At 35.3% G+C, this 17,431-nt stretch overlaps 1 protein-coding gene across 1 annotated transcript; it reads right to left on the reverse strand.

Annotated features, from left to right (window-relative positions):
• Positions 1 to 14,319: 14,319 nt before the first annotated feature.
• On the reverse strand, positions 14,320 to 15,189 carry LOC112502332. The gene has a single exon (XM_025106224.1). It carries the CDS (start codon positions 15,187 to 15,189, stop codon positions 14,320 to 14,322), a length of 870 nt encoding a protein of 289 aa, XP_024961992.1.
• Positions 15,190 to 17,431: the final 2,242 nt, after the last annotated feature.

Here is a 17,431-nt window from a genome sequence, read left to right on the forward strand (position 1 = left end):
GGAATATCTCCCATCTTTCCCTTCTCTTTCTTCATATCTATAGCATATGCAAGAAAACTAGCACATCCTTTCTGTACATACTTCCTAGCCTTTAGAACTGAAATTAKGCTAGARTAACGATCYCRTTTATCTCCATAAATCACAACTCTTYCTTTCTCAGGTAAGTCTATATGAATCATCTTCTCATTACAGACTATATTGGCTTGGTTTTCAGCTAACCAATCCATGCCTATAATTACATCAAATTCCCTCAAAGGTAAAAGAAATAACTTTATAGGCACCTCACATCCTTCTATACTTATAACACACTCATCAATTCTTTCCCTAACCAAAACTTCACTATCATTTGCTGTTTCCACAATTAGATCTTCACTTAATGCTTTAGATTCTAAATGGGCACAATTAACAAATGATGGTGACACAAAAGAAAAATTTGCACCCGAATCAAATAAAACTTTGGCACATACTGAGTTAACAAGGAATGTACCTGTTACCACTTCAGGGTGCTCTTCCGCCTCACCTCTCGTCATCTGAAAAGCTCTCCCTTTTGCATTAGACTCTGTCTGTCTTATCCCTCCCCATCCACTTGGACTAACACGATTATCCACTTGTCCACGACCTGTTGGCACATACCCARATCCTCGAACCCCAGAATATCCAGATCCTCGACCTCCAGCAAAACCCAACCCTCGATTATTTGCCTGTGGGCAATCAGCATTAACATGTTGAGATGAATTACAAGTAAAACATCTCCGCATCATCCGACAGTCTCGAGCTATATGTCTAGGTTCTTGACATTTAAAGCATACTCGAGATTCTGTATTGCAATTTCCCTGATGTATTTTATGGCATCGGGTACACGCCTTATCATTAAACCTTGAGACGGGTCGATTCACACTTTCCATAAACCTCGGTCTACGAAAATCAGTTACTGTAACTTCCCCCTTTCTTTTCTCCCCAACCTTTTCTTGTGGTTGTCGATTAATATCTTGTTCCAATATTTCAGCAGCATCAACTGCCGCTGGAAATGTTGTCGGATTTCTGGATATCACGTACTTTCGAAGATTCGATTCCAATCCCCAGATATACTTTCTCACTTTACTGTTTTTAGATATAATATAGGCTTCAGCAAACCTAGATTGTTCCATGAAAACTTCTGTATACTGACGGACTGACATGTTTCCTTGTTCAAGACGAAGGAAATCATCTTCCAACTTTCTTACTGCAGCTTCAGGACAATACTGCATTTTAAACTTTACCACAAATTCTTCCCACAACATAGTTTTCAGAATATTCGGATCTGAACTTGACAAAACTTCCCACCAGTACAAAGCATTTGATCTCAAACGAGATACAACAAACATAACTTTGTCTTCTTCTGCACTTTTACTGATTTGCAGACTCATCTCTATCTCCTTAAGCCAACACATAGCTTTAACAGGATCATGCTCACCAGAAAATTTAGCAGGTTTACAAGCAAGAAACATCTTGATATCTCCTCCCTTTTGTACTGAGGACGAAGTGAGAGGTACAGATGTACCAGTTACCGGTGTACTAGCTCCGGCTTCCTCCTTATCGGAATTTCTTACCACATTTGGTTTAGTTTGGTTTGTACGTCTTAACAAATTTACCAAACTTTCCTGAAATTTTCCCAACTCTGCTGCTAACATATCTTGAGTAATATACTCGGGGTTAGAAACATTATGTCCACCCCTTGCTCTTCCTCGACCACGGCCAGACATTGAACTTTCTTGGGCCGACAATTCCTGTTCCTGTCTAGTACCTCTACCTCTTCCTCGTCCTCTGCTACGACTTTGTGTTTCTATTACATTTTCTGGATCCTCTCCTTGCATAATATTCCTTCTTCCCTGACCTCTTCCATAGCCAGTAGAGGTCCTTTCCGATTGATTGGGATTATCTGCCATTTCTCAGTATGTAACCTTTTCTGTCACATTTAAACACACATGATTATTCTCATAATCACAACATAATAACACATTTATCCTCATGTCTACTCATAACTCAGATTATATCGGTCATATATAATCTATCTCTCTCATAATAGGTTCAGCTATAACATATTCTCATGTTCATAGACCAAGTGAAACCTATTATCATAATTTCCCCACACCTCTAGTTTAAGTCTAAGTATTTCGCAAATACCCAAATCCCTTCAACTAAGGCTCTGATACCAACTGTAACAACCTCATATTCCATATACATAGAATTCACATCATCTTACTCATAATACTAAAAATAGTATTATTACAAAACATGGACTCACAAAATGTATCTCTAATACATATATATGAAACAAATAATATCATCATCTAAACTTTTCCCTTGCCTTTATCTTGCAAAGTATGCTGATCTGCAAAATAGGTTAGTCCAACAACTGAGCGTTAGACCAAAAAAGTCTAGTGAGTGTATAAATCTCATACAAACAATATACATTCCAAACAATCAGTTTAGAATCAAACCTGTTCTGAAACATAAACATATTTATGTTTCTCACTCGCGGTTACACCGCCATTTCATCTCTCTTGCGGTTACACCGCCATTACATCTCTCTCGCGGTTACACCGCCATTACATCTCTCTCGCGGTTACACCTCCATTACATCTCTCTCTCACGGTTACACCGCCATTACATCTCTCTCACGGTTACACCGCCATTACATCTCTCTCGCGGTTACACTGCCATTTCATCTCTGAAACATTTCAAAAACTTTCTATCTCTTTTTCCGGATTTGAAGTCCGGTCAATTTTGTCCGGATAACAAGTCCGGTCAACAAACACTTGAAATTAACATCTTTTTCCGGATTACAAATCCAGACAATACTTTACTTTCATTGTTAACTGGTTTAAAGATAAATCGGACAATACATGGCCCAACCATTGACCAATTTAAAGTAATCCAATCAATACATTACTCAAATTCTGAGCGGTTTAAACAATATCCGGTCACCTCTTGTCCGGTTTATATGATATCCGGTCACCTCTTGGCCGGTTTATATGATACTCCAGACAAGGCATGGGCGGTTTAATTATCCGGATTTCAATCTGGACAACACTTGAGCGGTTTATTTATCCGGACAACACTTGGACGGTTTAAACAAGAACTCTCATAAAATGCAACAAAATTCATGATATCAGTTCCAAATGCTTATCAAACTGTATGTAAGCAATTCATATCTGAAGCTCTTAATACACTCACCTTTAGAAATCGAGAATCATAGCCTTTGAAATCCTCTTTCTATGCAATCCTCTTAATTCTTCAGAGAAAATTTCTAAAAGTAATATGTGTGTGTATACCCTTTTCTTCACAAAATCTATTTATATATAATTAAAATGGTAGGCAGCTTCACTAGCCGACCTCCCTTTCAATTATAATAATACTACCCACACACATACATATCATACATATATATATATATATAATTATATGTATAAACTTGAAATATAACCAAAAACATTGATCAATGCCCTGAATCTACTTGAGGAGAAAATACAATATCGGAATGCACTGAGGAGGCTGGAGACACTTCTCGGACTTAGAAAGATAAGATTTACAAGAGTTCGAACTTGAATCCAAAGGGGAGAATGTTGGGTTCAAGTATGTGCGTTGAAGATTGTATTCAAGTTCTCCATTTTATTACGGTTTGTAATAGTTAGGTTTAATGTTTTCCTTAGTATAAATTGTGATTATTCTTTTAATTGTCATAAACTTTCTCCAATTAATCTGATTATTGCTGTAATATTCTCACTAAAGAAATCAAAGAAGATTGTTGGTGAAAATTCTCTCTATTCATATTCTTGATCTTCGTCTTGAAGATTTTATTTCTGAATTCGTATGATCTGGGCTTTTCATGAACCTTATTTAGCATAATAATTTATTAGTAGTGTAATTGTTGAGATGGCATCACAATAATAAACCTCTTTTATTAGCACCACGGGTGTTTATTATAGTGATAAAAGATGTTTATTATAGTGATAATAGTAGCATTTAGGTTGCAGGTATCTCTCCCTTCTCTATGAAGTTTTCTTCGAATCATTTTTTATAGTGAGTAATTGAGTTATGTGCGGCACCTTGTTTGAGAGGACTTGATAATGAGTGAGGAGGCATGCCGGGTTGGTATACATTTTGGAGGATTTACTGTTTCATACACACTCTTAGATGTTTGTCGAGGAAGTGGAGAAATAAAGAAACGCTTTTAAATTTCTTCTTTTTCCTGTTCTATATCTATATATGTTAAAGCAAGAAACAAATAAAATCATGGGTGTTTTATAAGGCATTTTTGTATTGCTTTGTTTTCTTTTTTGATGAAAATGAAATTAATGATCGTCTTGTGTGGTACAAAGCAATTAGGCTTGAAAATATGTCTCGGATGATTTGGAATTTGCCTAGCCAGAAAAAGAAAAAAACATGTTTATATTTCTACAGTTTTAATTTTGCTTATACGTAATGGTTAAAATGCTTATATTTAATGTGCTGTACTTGGGTAATATTTAGGGGTCGTTTACCAAATGCTTACCTGATAAGTGCTTATAGGGTCACTTACCTTACCCGACATACATGGCAAGGATCCTAAATTTTACCCGCTAAGAGCGATAACAAGGACCTAATCAAATGGGTTAATGTTTTCAACTCATCATGAATAGCCTTATGAACTTCAAAGAAAGATTAGTCAACAAAGATCATTTTATAGTTTTATGTCTTTCATCATGCTTTGTATCTCACATTAAATCTTTTACTAATTCCAAGTGCTAATATGCACCTTATTCATGATCTGATACATATCTACATATATAGTATATGTCGAATGTTAATATGCACCTTATTCAATGGACTTCTTATATTTGGTGTTTTGATCCTTATCTGGAAAATTTAGGCCTCTAACTCCCATGTACTGAGCCATGTATTAAGCCTATTTTCTTTCTTCTCCTTCCCATCTTTATAGTTGCAAACACACTCTCTTCAGAATGTGAAATTGAGCTGGTTAGATTTCAGAATAGTCTTAAACAACAGTTGTAATGCACACACACATACCATAATTCTGTCATAATGTGTACATTGTGTTACAATATCAAATTGGCAGCTGTAATGCACACAGAAGCTCATTGCCTATTTACCAAAGCAACAACTTGTTTACATTAAATAACATATGAAGAAAGACACTATAAGATCCTTTTGAGGTGTATTACTGTTGTTCAACTTGACATTAAAATTAAAACTTGCAAACAAAAATGTGTATAAGAAACAGAATGTTGCAGTCAAGTTTTCACCTTTCAACTTATATTAGTTGACTTGCATAATGCCTTATGGTCAACTGCTATTTTTGAGCCTTATGATCATGATGGAGTTATGCACCACAATGGCATGCTTTTTCTTGTTGTGTAGCTTGATTGTTATTAGCCAAACAACAGCTGCCCAAACAACAGCTGTAGCCAAACAGCAGCTGACCTAACAGCAGTTGTAGCCAAACAACAACAGCAACAGCCAAACAGTAGCCCGTGAAAACAACATATGAAGAAGATGTTTTTTAAAGAAAATTGTTTCATGCCTATATGTACAGTGTGAAGAACATGTTTTTTAAAATTGCAAGTGTAATATTCCTTTCTTGATTCATCAATTTTCAAGGATGAAATGCATCAAAGCTACCTACGGACTTTTAGCATTTGTTCGTTACCGAGTTTTGTCCATAAATTGCAAAACTTCTTGGATCCACTTGAACATCAATTTAATTTTATTATTGTTCCGGTTTGTTGATCTTGTTTTTCTTTAAAATGACATTTGAACCTTGTGATGTATTTACGGTTTCTTATGCTAAATGCTTGCTTTTTGATACCTCTTCCTGTGTGTGTAGATTTCTTTTATTCTGCAACAAGAAAGTCTTATTTAAGATCAACTATGTCACAAGAAATATTAAATGGATTAACTATATTCATGGTTTTGAAAATACCTTGAGGCACACCTTGATGTGGCACTGGAACATCGAATATGAGGCGGTGCCTCTTGTGGGTTAGTTGAGTCATATGCCTCGGGCCACTGAGGCGATGTTGAGCTGGCATTAGAAATTATGGTTTAAAAATTAAATTACTCATTTTAGTTTTTATTAAACAAGCTCATTCTCTTGCTTGTCTTCTCCTACTCTCTTGTTGCTCGTAGTTTTCATTTATCTTCTCCAACGTCTTCACCAATCTCCCAATTTGAAAAGCATCACGCATATATATTATTTCCACTTCTCTAGTTTCCCATTTTAAAGAGTATATGGTAGATATATATTATATTATATTTTTTTCTTCTCTATTCTTTGGCTTTGTATATATTTAATCGATTTGTTTCTTTGTTTTTGCCTAATTCTATATGGATTATAGCCTAAGTTTTATATCTATTGGGATAGATGAATTCTTATAGATCCATCCCCCGAAGGAACCGGACATGATAATTTTTTGTCATCCAGCTCGAGCAAAATTCACACTCATGGTTTGAGTTTACTCCTTGGTTTTGGTTAATCCTTCTATTGGAGCTTCGCTTCATTTTTTTATAGAAAATTGTTTCTTGGCTATAAGTACAACATATGAAGAACATATTTTTTAAGATTGCAAGTGTTAGATTCCTTTCTTGATTAATCAATTCTCAAGGTTGAAATGCATCAAAGCCACCTACGGACTTATAACATTTGTTCATGACCGAGTTTTGTCCATAAAAGGGTGTGTAATTTTATAGGAATGGATAAAGAAATGACAGTTTATGTAAAAACTATTGATCCAAAGCATCTGGTGGAGATTGGTCTTGAAGGATTTTATGGGCCTTCAACACCTAACAAGGTTCAATATAATCCATATACTTGCGCCCAACAAGTGAGAACTAATTTCATCAGAAACCATCAAATTCTTGGTGTTGATTTTGCTTATGTTCATATTTATGCTGACTCGTGGTAAGTCTACTAAAACTTGTAACTTTCAACAACATGTACATGCCAACAAATAAGCCAAACTTATTTTTAAAGCTTATTAAAAAAAACCTCATTTGATTAGCCATACCATAAGCTAGCTTTTTGAAAAGTTACTTTAAAGTAATATTCAACATGTTATATTAGTACATCAATTTATTTGAAATAGAGCTATTGACTTTTCAAGCCATTGTACTTGTCTTTTGTTGCAAAGTCATCACTATTCTTGCAAAAGTGCAAAAAGGACGATACACTACTTGTCGAACTGACCCGAATCTGATGTTCCCTCGAACCCGAATTGCATATTACGAGTTGTGATATTGAAACTCGGTACCCGATCGGTTTAGCCATTTTATGATCCGATCCGAATCGATCCGACTTGCAAAATAAGCACACAAACTCATGATTCAAGGTCAGACTAATGTTTCAGAATTGTAATTCACCCGCACTGCATCGTGCGTGTACACCACTAGTATATATATATATACATACATATATATATATAGAGGTGGGTTATTATACAACTCTTTCCATTTGTACAACCAATACAACTCAATCTCAACCATCCATTTAATTTGATGAATATGTGATTTCATAAAAGTTGATTGTTTCCTAATATAAAGTATTGATCATAATTAATGAACCTTATTTATCTTCCATAAATATCCAAATCATAATAAATAAACTCTCATCATTTTTATAAATATCTCAATTAACTGGGTTGAATTTGTTGTACAAATGGACATGGTTGCATTTGAAATATACCCTATATATAGGGGCTGGTTCAAATGTTAACCAAGATTATTGTAACTTTGTTAACCAATCTTGGCCATTGATTTTTACAATAAACGGTTGTGATTAATCATGATAAAAAAATTAATTTTTTAAATTTACAATTTCAAAAAACATATGTGAACAAAGGGAAAAGTGTATTTAGGTAGTTTTCTTTTTTATGTAACTCCCATATCATTTATTGGGAGTTACAAAATTAAAAAATCTCATTCTTTTTGTTAATGTAAGAACCATATGAATACATCTATATATATATATATATATATATATATAGACCTATGAACAACATGTGAACCGTATGAACAACATGTAAACCGTATGAACATCTTTTGTATATTCAGGAGCCAACTCTGTTTTATGTACATGAACACGTATGAACCAAGGCATCTAGGGTTGTGTGTTTTCATACGTGCTCATATGTCTTCACATGTTCTATATGTGTGTGTATGGATTCATATGAACATCTAGTGACTTGAATAGACATGAACACTTATGAATCACGACATCTAAGGCTATGTGATTTCTGATGTGTTCATATGTCTTCATATGTCTGTGTGTGTCCCTATGTCTTCATATGTCTTCATATGAACATCTAATACACTGTGTTAACTTCATATGTCTTCACCTGTAAACTGATTGAATCTCTCAACAGAGCCAGCTCCTGAATATACAGAAGTTGTTCAACAGTTAGCTGCAGTCACCTTTTTTGCAAGATAAGTGAGAACTGTCAAAGGTGAGAACTGTCGATTAAAACGAATGCAATATCATATTAATCCATTACCAATACAAATGATTTGATCATTGTCTTCACTTCTCGAAATCCGATTGTCAACGTAAACCATTTTAACCTTCTCATTCCCATTGTTGTCGATCTGTTTTCCAATGGGTTTATCCACATTAGCTTGGTCGATATCGAAAACTTTACTATCGGAAATACTTTAACAATCACAAATTCAATAACATTATAAATAGATCAATCAAATTTAAAAAAACAATGATAAATTTAAAACAAGATCAATATAAATCATCATCAGTTATGAGATTTTTTGATTTTATAACTCCCAATTAATGATATGGGAGTTACACAAAATGGTAAAATTACATAATTACCCTTGTCATTAACATATGAGATGTATGTGAACCTAAAGAAAAAATTGTTTTTCATTGGTTGAGCTTGGTTAACAAAATTACCACAATAATCTTAGTTAATATTTGAACCAAGCTATATATATATATATATATACACACTAGGTTCGGACCCGTGTATTACACGGGTTAATTATAAAAATTAAGCGAAACTGATATGTATTTTATAAAGAATTAATAATCGGAGGTAATTTATAAGCTTAGACAAAGGCACAATTTCGATTAAATTTTTGGTAGAAAGATGCTCTGCATTGTAGCTCTGCATCAGGTACGGAATCAGGGACAGAGGCGCTGTGTAGTAGTTGTAGTTCCTTTGTAAAGCTCTGTATGAAATACAGAGTGAGGCTCAGAGGGTCTGCGTAATACATACAGAGCCTCACTGATGCTCTCAGTGAAGTACGAAGTGAGGCTCAGAGGAGCTACATAGTACATGCAGAGCGTCTATGTCCGGATAATTATAATGCAGACCATAAATGAAAAATGACCCTCTAAAGAATTAATAATATTATGAGTAAATATGCGGAACCTGTAAAACAAAATCTATAATAGAACCTAAATTAACCAAACGAAAGGCAAATAAGTAAACTATTAATATAATAAATTTAATTTTGGAGATAAATGGTAATTTAAATATAAATTTACTAATAGGCACTTGAGTGGAAATCGGCCCGAAGGATCGACAACTTACACGGTTATTCCTAATCCTGTGGGGAAGAAGCACGTGGTTTCATAAGCTTTGCATCTCGCCTCGTAAATAACTATTTTCTTGAAAAAGTCAAGCCTAGAGTACTTGTCCAGAGTTGAAGTCTAGGTTACTCAGAATCACACGTCTGAACGATCCTTCCGTAAACATAGGTTCTGCAGTGTAGCTACAAAGCCTCTGTGTCGATCTACATGAAGCAAGGAATCAGGATCAGATGTTATGCAGAACCTCCATGAAGCTCTTTATGAAGCACAGAGTCATGCTGAGAGGCTCTGCTTAGTACATGCAGAGACATAGCTGTTACCGATGAGTTAAGGTTGGCATATACAATGGTCGTCCTGTATTTCGATGATCATAAAGATTTCTAAATCATGACGACCAATCTGGCTACAAGTGTGAAGTTCTTTTCAAGAGTTAGTTGCTAAAATTAGTCAATGCTACGAGTTTGTATAAATTTTCCGTAGGCAGAGGCTCTGCGTTGCAGATGCAAAGCTGCTGTGTAGCTCTGCATGAAGCACGGAATCAGGCAAAGAGGTGTTGTGTGGCTTCTACAGTACCTCTCTAAAGCTCTGTATGAAACACTAGGTTCGGACCCGTGTTTTACACGGGTTAATTACAAAAATTAAGCGAAACAGATATGTATTTTATAAAGAATTAATAATCAGAGGTAATTTATAAGCTTAGACAAAGGTACAAGTCCGATTAAATTTTTGGAAGAAAGATGCTCTGTGTTGTGGCTCTGCATCAGGTATAGAATCAGGGACAGAAGCGTTGTGTAGTAGTTGCAGTTCCTTTGTAAAGCTCTGTATGAAATACGGAGTGAGGCTCAGAGGGTCTGCGTAGTACATACAGAGCCTCTCTGATGCTCTCATTGAAGTACGAAGTGAGGCTTAGAGGAGCTACGTAGTACATGCAGAGCGTCTATGTCCGGATAATTATAATGTATAACATAAGTAAAAAATGACCCTCTAAAGAATTAATAATAATATGAGTAAATATGAGGAACCTGTAAAACAAAATCTATAATAAAACATAAACTAAACAAAAGAAAGGTAAATAAGTAAACTATTAATATAATAAATTTAAATTTGGAGAGAAATTGTAATTTAAACATAAATTTACTAATAGGCACTTGAATGGAAATCGACCCGAAGGATCGACAACTTACACGGTTATTCCTAATCCTTTGGGGACGAAGCACGTGGTTTCATAAGCTTTGCATCCCGCGTTGTAAATAACTAGTTTCTTGAAAAAGTCAAGCCTAGACTACTTGTCCAGAGTTGAAGTCTAGGTTACTCAGAATTACACGTCTGAATGATCCTTCCGTAAACATAGGTTCTGTAGTGTAGATGCCAAACCTCTATGTCGGTCTGCATGAAGCAAGGAATCAGGATCATATGCTATGCAGAACCACCATGAAGCTTTGTATGAAGCACAAAGTCATGCTGAGAGGCTCTGCCTAGTACATTCAGAGACAGAGCTGTTACTGATGAGTTAAGGTTGGCATATACAACGGTCGTCCAGTATTTCGATGATGAGAAAGATTTCTAAATCATGACGACCAATCTGGCTACAAGTCTGAAGTTCATTTCAAGAGTTAGTTGCAAAATTAGTCAACGCTACAAGTTTGTATAAATTTTCCGTTGGCAGAGGCTCTGTGTTGCAGATGCAGAGCTGCTGTGTAGCTCTGTATGAAACATGAAATCAGGCAAAGAGATGCTGCATGGCTTCTATAGTACCTCTCTAAAGCTCTGTATGAAACACTACGCTCGGACCCGTGTATTAGACGGGTTAATTAAAAAAATTATGCAAAACTGATTTGTATTTTATAAAGAATTAATAATTGGAGGTAATTTATAAGCTTAGACAAAGGTACAAGTCCGATTAAATTTTTGGTAGAAAGATGCTCTACGTTGTAGCTCTGCATCAGGTATAGAATCAGGGACAGAGGCGCTGTGTAGTAGTTGCAGTTCCTATGTAAAGCTCTATATGAAATATGGAGTGAGGCTCAGAGGGTCTGCGTAGTACATACAGAGCCTCTCTGATGCTCTCAGTGAAGTACGAAGTGAGGCTCAGTGGAACTACGTAGTACATGCAGAGCGTCTATGTCAGGATAATTATAATGCAGAACATAAATGAAAAATGACCCTCTAAAGAATTAATAATAATATGAGTAAATATGAGGAACCTGTAAAACAAAATCTATAATAGAACATAAATTAAACAAACAAAAGGTAAATAAGTAAACTATTAATATATTAAATGTAATTTTGGAGATAAATGGTAATATAAATATAAATTTACTAATAGGCACTTGAGTGGAAATCGGCCTGAAGGATCGACAACTTACACTGTTATTCCTAATCCTGTGGGGAGGAAGCACGTGGTTTCTTAAGCTTTGCATCCCGCCTTGTAAATAACTATTTTCTTGAAAAAGACAAGCCTAGAGTACTTGTCGAGAGTTGAAGTCTGGGTTACTCAGAATCACACGTCTGAATGATCCTTCCGTAAACATAGGTTCTACAGTGTAGCTGCAAAGCCTCTGTGTCGGTCTACATGAAGCAAGAAATCAGGATCATATGCTATGCAGAACCTTCATTAAGCTCTGTATGAAGCACATAGTCATGCTGAGAGGCTCTGCCTAGTACATGCAGAGACATACCTGTTACTGATGAGATAAGGTTGGCATATACAACGGTCGTCCTGTACTTCGATGATCATAAAGATTTCTAAATCATGACGACCAATCTGGCTATAAGTCTGAACTTCTTTTCAAGATTTACTTGCTAAAATTAGTCATTGCTACAAGTTTGTATAAATTTTTCGTTGGCAGGGCTCTGCGTTGCAGATGCAGAGCTGCTGTGTAGCTCTGCATGAAGCACGGAATCAGGCAAAGAGGTGATGTGTGGCTTCTACAATACCTCTCTAAAGCTCTGTACGAATCACTAGGTTCGGATCCGTGTATTACACGGGTTAATTAAAAAAATTAAGCGAATCTGATATGTATTTTATAAAGAATTAATAATCGGAGGTAATTTATAAGCTTAGACAAAGGTACAAGTACGATTAAATTTTTGGTAGAAAGATGCTCTGCGTTGTAGCTCTGCATCAGGTACAGAATCAGGGACAGAGGCGCTGTGTAGTTGTTGCAGTTCTTTTGTAAAGAGCTGTATGAAATATGGAGTGAGGCTCAGAGGGTCTGCGTAGTACATAAAGAGCCTCTCTAATGCTCTCTGTGAAGTACGAAGTGAGGCTCAGAGGAGCTACGTAGTACATGCAGAGTGTCTATGTCCGGATAATTTTAATGCAGAACATAAAAGAAAAATGACCATCTAAAGAATTAATAATAATAATAAGAGTAAATATGAGGAACCTGTAAAACAAAATCTATAATAGAGCATAAACTAAACAAACGAAAGGTAAATAAGTAAACTATTAATATAATAAATTTAATTTTGGAGATAAATGGTAATTTATATATAAATTTACTAATAGACACTTGAGTGGAAATCGGCCTGAAGGATCAACAACTTACACGGTTATTCCTAATCCTGTGGGGAGGAAGCACGTGGTTTCATAAGCTTTGCATCCCGCCTTGTAAATAACTATTTTCATGAAAAATTCAAGACTAGAGTACTTGTCCAGAGTTGAAGTCTAGGTTACTTAGAATCACACGTCTGAATGATCCTTCCATAAACATAGGTTCCAAAGTGTAGCTGCAAAGCCTCTGTGTCGGTCTGCCTGAAGCAAGCAATCAAGATCAGATGCTATGCAGAACCTCCATGATGTTCTGTACGAAGCACATAGTCATGTTGAGAGGCTCTGCCTAGTACATGCGGAGACAGAGCTGTTACAGATAAGTTAAGGTTGGCATATACACGGTCGTCCTGTATTTCGATGATCATAAAGATTTCTAAATCAAGACGACCAATCTGGCTACAAGTCTGAAGTTCTTTTCAAGAGTTAGTTGCTAAAATTAGTCAACACTACAAGTTTGTATAAATTTTTCGTAGGCAGAGGCTCTGCGTTGCAGATACAGAGCTGCTGTGTAGCTCTGCATGGAGCACGAAATCAGGCAAAGAGGTGCTGCGTGGCTTCTACAGTACCTCTCTAAAGCTCTGTATGAAACACGGAAGTTTAGTCAGAGGCTCTACATAGTACATGCAGTCCCTCTCTAAAGCTCGATATGAAGCACAAAATCGGGGTGAGAGAATCTGCGTAGCACATGCAGGTCCTCTATGGTCGGATAATTATAATGAAGAACATAAATGAAAATTGAGCCTCTTAAGAATTAATAATAATACGAGTTAATAAGATGAAGTTGTAAAAGAAAATTTATAACATAATATAAACTGAACAAATTTAAGATAAATAGGTAAAACATTAATAAAATAAGAACCATGTATCATATATTACTAAAGACTTCTTTGTATACAACATTCGTTGTTTTACTATCAATAATACCATCATCATCCATAATTAGTACTTTCAAACCTTGCTTTCTTTTGACTTTGGATACAGCAACATATAGCTGACCATGCGTGAAGACCAATTGTCTTAGAAATAAACCAACTTTTGATAATGATTGTCCTTGGCTCTTATTAATAGTCATGGCAAAACATACATCAATTGGAAACTGTCTTCTTTGAAATTTGAATGGTATCCTTTTGTGTGTAGGTGTTAAGCACATTCTTGGAATAAATGTACGGCTTCCAATATTGCTTTAAGATATAACCTGTGCTTTTATTACTCGATTTCCCAATGTTAACACCCGCAGTCTAGTAGCATTACATAATCCAGATTTCTGATCAATATTCCTGAGTAACATGATAGGAACAACAACTTTTTGTAAAATCTTATGGTTTGGTATTCCCGATAATTTAAGACCATTTAAAACATCAGGAGAGTACAAATTTTTATCAAACTCATCATGAAGGTGCTCTGATTCACATAGCGTATATGAACTTAAGTACTCTTTTTCTTCTCCTAGAAACAATGACAGCAAACGATCATTTATTTCTTGAACGACTTCATTTTTTGGTGCAAGTATTGCTCGTTCTTGATAATAAGCTGAGTCATTGATGTTTTCAAGAATTGAGGGATAGACGAATTCGATTAATGCAGATATAAGATTGACGTGATCGGTAATGAGAAGATCATGAGGTATCTCAATAACTGCTTCACCATCATTATCACCTCCAACTTTTCCTTCTACTATGTCCAAAATCCATTTTGCAAAATCCCTTGTTTGTTCAATTTCTGAACTCTCACTGTTTGCAGTTTGCCTCATTTTTCTAGTTAACCTTAGGACTTTGCATTTGTCCCAAATGTATGATGAACTTAATGATGCATTTACGATGTCTTGTCTACCTGCATTGGGAATAACCAGCAGAATCTGTCTGAAATCTCCTCCAAAAACAATTACCTTACCCCCAAAAAGCATATGTGAGTCACCACTGCGATGAGTATTGAAAATATCGTTCATACTTCTATCTAATACTTCAAATGCATGCTTATGAACCATTGGTGTCTCATCCCATTTTATCAAAGTAGTTTTCTTTATTAAGCTCGCAACATCACTGTCTGGCTTCATGTGGCAAAGAGAATCTTCATTGAGAATGAGTGGGATTTGAAACTAAGAGTGTGCTGTTCTGCCACTGCTAAGAAGTACAGATGCAATTCCACTGGAAGCAATATTTAAAACAATTTCTCCTTTAGATCTTATTGATGCAGCCAAGGTCTTACATAGGAATGTTTTACCTGTTCCTCCATGCCAATAAACAAAAACCACACCACCTTTTTTCTTTTCAACCGCAATCATGATTTTGTTATACACACCTCTTGGCTCATTTGTTAGAGCATTTACAGGTGTCTGAAACTCATCACGTAAATTATGATGGTTATAATCCAGTTCTTCTGCAATCAAACGGTTGTTTGAAGATTCAAGCGAATCATTATCAGGATAAGGCAGAGTATTGAAGTTTTTCAACGTGGAATTCTTACGGAGCAAAATCTTTTCAATTTTGAACAAAGTTAGATTCTTCACTTGTTCTGCATTGAGAGATATACCTGTAACAAGATAATATAAATGTAAACAGTTAATACATGAAATTAAAAGTAGATACAATTTAATAACAACCATAGTGGCTAATAATAGTTGTATAACTCTATGCTTAAGATATAGAATTAACATACCTGATTGCACCACTCAACATTGATGTGTGCTTGATATCTTTTCAACAGATGTTTGTTATATGGAACGACATTTCTGTTGTCTAGTTTAACACCTAATTTTTCAATAAAACATCCATCAACTCGTCTGCGGTATACATGATAACCATTAACATCAATTGAAGTGTGTTCATAAAATTTCTCCAGGTACTTTTTTGAGCACTTCCAATCAATCATGCATGTACAATTAATGTTTTCTTCACCACATGGTCCATGTGATAATCGGATTCTGGTTATCACCTAAGGTAATTATTATGTGATTATTTGATAAATGATTATGTGACAACATGATAAATTGTTATATTTGGTCATGCGAATATGTGAATTTTATGCATAAAAGTTGTATGCATAATATGGATACATGCATGAGACTGGATGTATGTAGGTATGCATGAGTAAATGAATACATGTAATATAAAACACATGCATGTATGTGTGATATCATGCATGAGGTAATTAAGGTGTATGTATGCATTAATGGAAAAAGGGCGGTTTAGCCGCCAAACTCCTTTTAGAATGGTATAAAAGGAAGGCTAAGCTTCCATTTGCACTCTTCTTGCTATTTTCAAAGATAGTGTGCGATTTAAGAGAAAGAAGGATTGACCGGATTGTTTCTTGAGTGAAGTTCAAATTGGTGTTTCAAGAAGTTGCCTTTCAAAGTAAAGGTGAGTGGTTTATATGTTTTATAATTTCTTAAAATGTATAATTGTTGAAATAATCTTTCACCCGGTTTAAAGAACAAATCGGATGAGTGTTGTCCGGACTAGAAAAAACAGGACATAGTCTCATCAGGTTTAAGGGTAATCCGATTGATGTGTTCCCCGGTTTATGTGTTGGGTGATTTTTGAACTTTGAATTTCTATTAAGTGCTTTTAACGGAGAAGTAGGAATACGCTTAAAGGGTGATCAGTTTATATATAAATCGAACAAGGCTTTGGAAGCTGTCCGGATTGATAAATCGGACAAGCCTGAGAGAGCTGTCCGGATTAATAAATCGGACAAGAGAGAGACTTGTTTTATCCGGATTAGTAAATCCGACAACTTAAATAGTGTTGTCTGGATTGGTTAACCGGCCAAAGCTTGACCAGAGATGAGGTCTAGCCAAGTCTGTGTTGACCGGATTTGTGCATTATCTTATGTATTATTTATACAAATTGTTATTTTAATATTCTTGTATAAAGATGGGGATTTTGATAAAAACGATTTTGAACTGATGATATTCCATTTGAACATTTATGACTGCGGTCTGTTCTAATTGGAATTGTTTTATGAAAAATGTTTTGATGAGGAAATAAGGGTGGCATATCAAGGAGAGGTGTACAATGGGATAAGGGTGGCATATCAAGAATAGGTGTACTACGGGATAAGGGTGACATATCAAGGAGAGGTGTACCTTTGGATATAAGGGTGGCATTTGTATGTGTGATGTGTAATATAACTCTTACTATTATATCCTTTAAGATTACTGTGATTTGGAATCTTTATTTTTTTGTGATTTAAAGATTTAGAATCACAATTCTTATTGGAAATCGTAGTCTGGATGTTAATGAGGAGAAAATAATAGGTTCGGCCTTAAACTTTACATAAACCTTGTGTTAATTGAA

Source organism: Cynara cardunculus, unplaced genomic scaffold, assembly GCF_001531365.2.
Source record: "Cynara cardunculus var. scolymus isolate 2C unplaced genomic scaffold, CcrdV1 Un_Scaffold_1255, whole genome shotgun sequence".
Classification (NCBI taxonomy): Eukaryota; Viridiplantae; Streptophyta; class Magnoliopsida; order Asterales; family Asteraceae; genus Cynara; species Cynara cardunculus.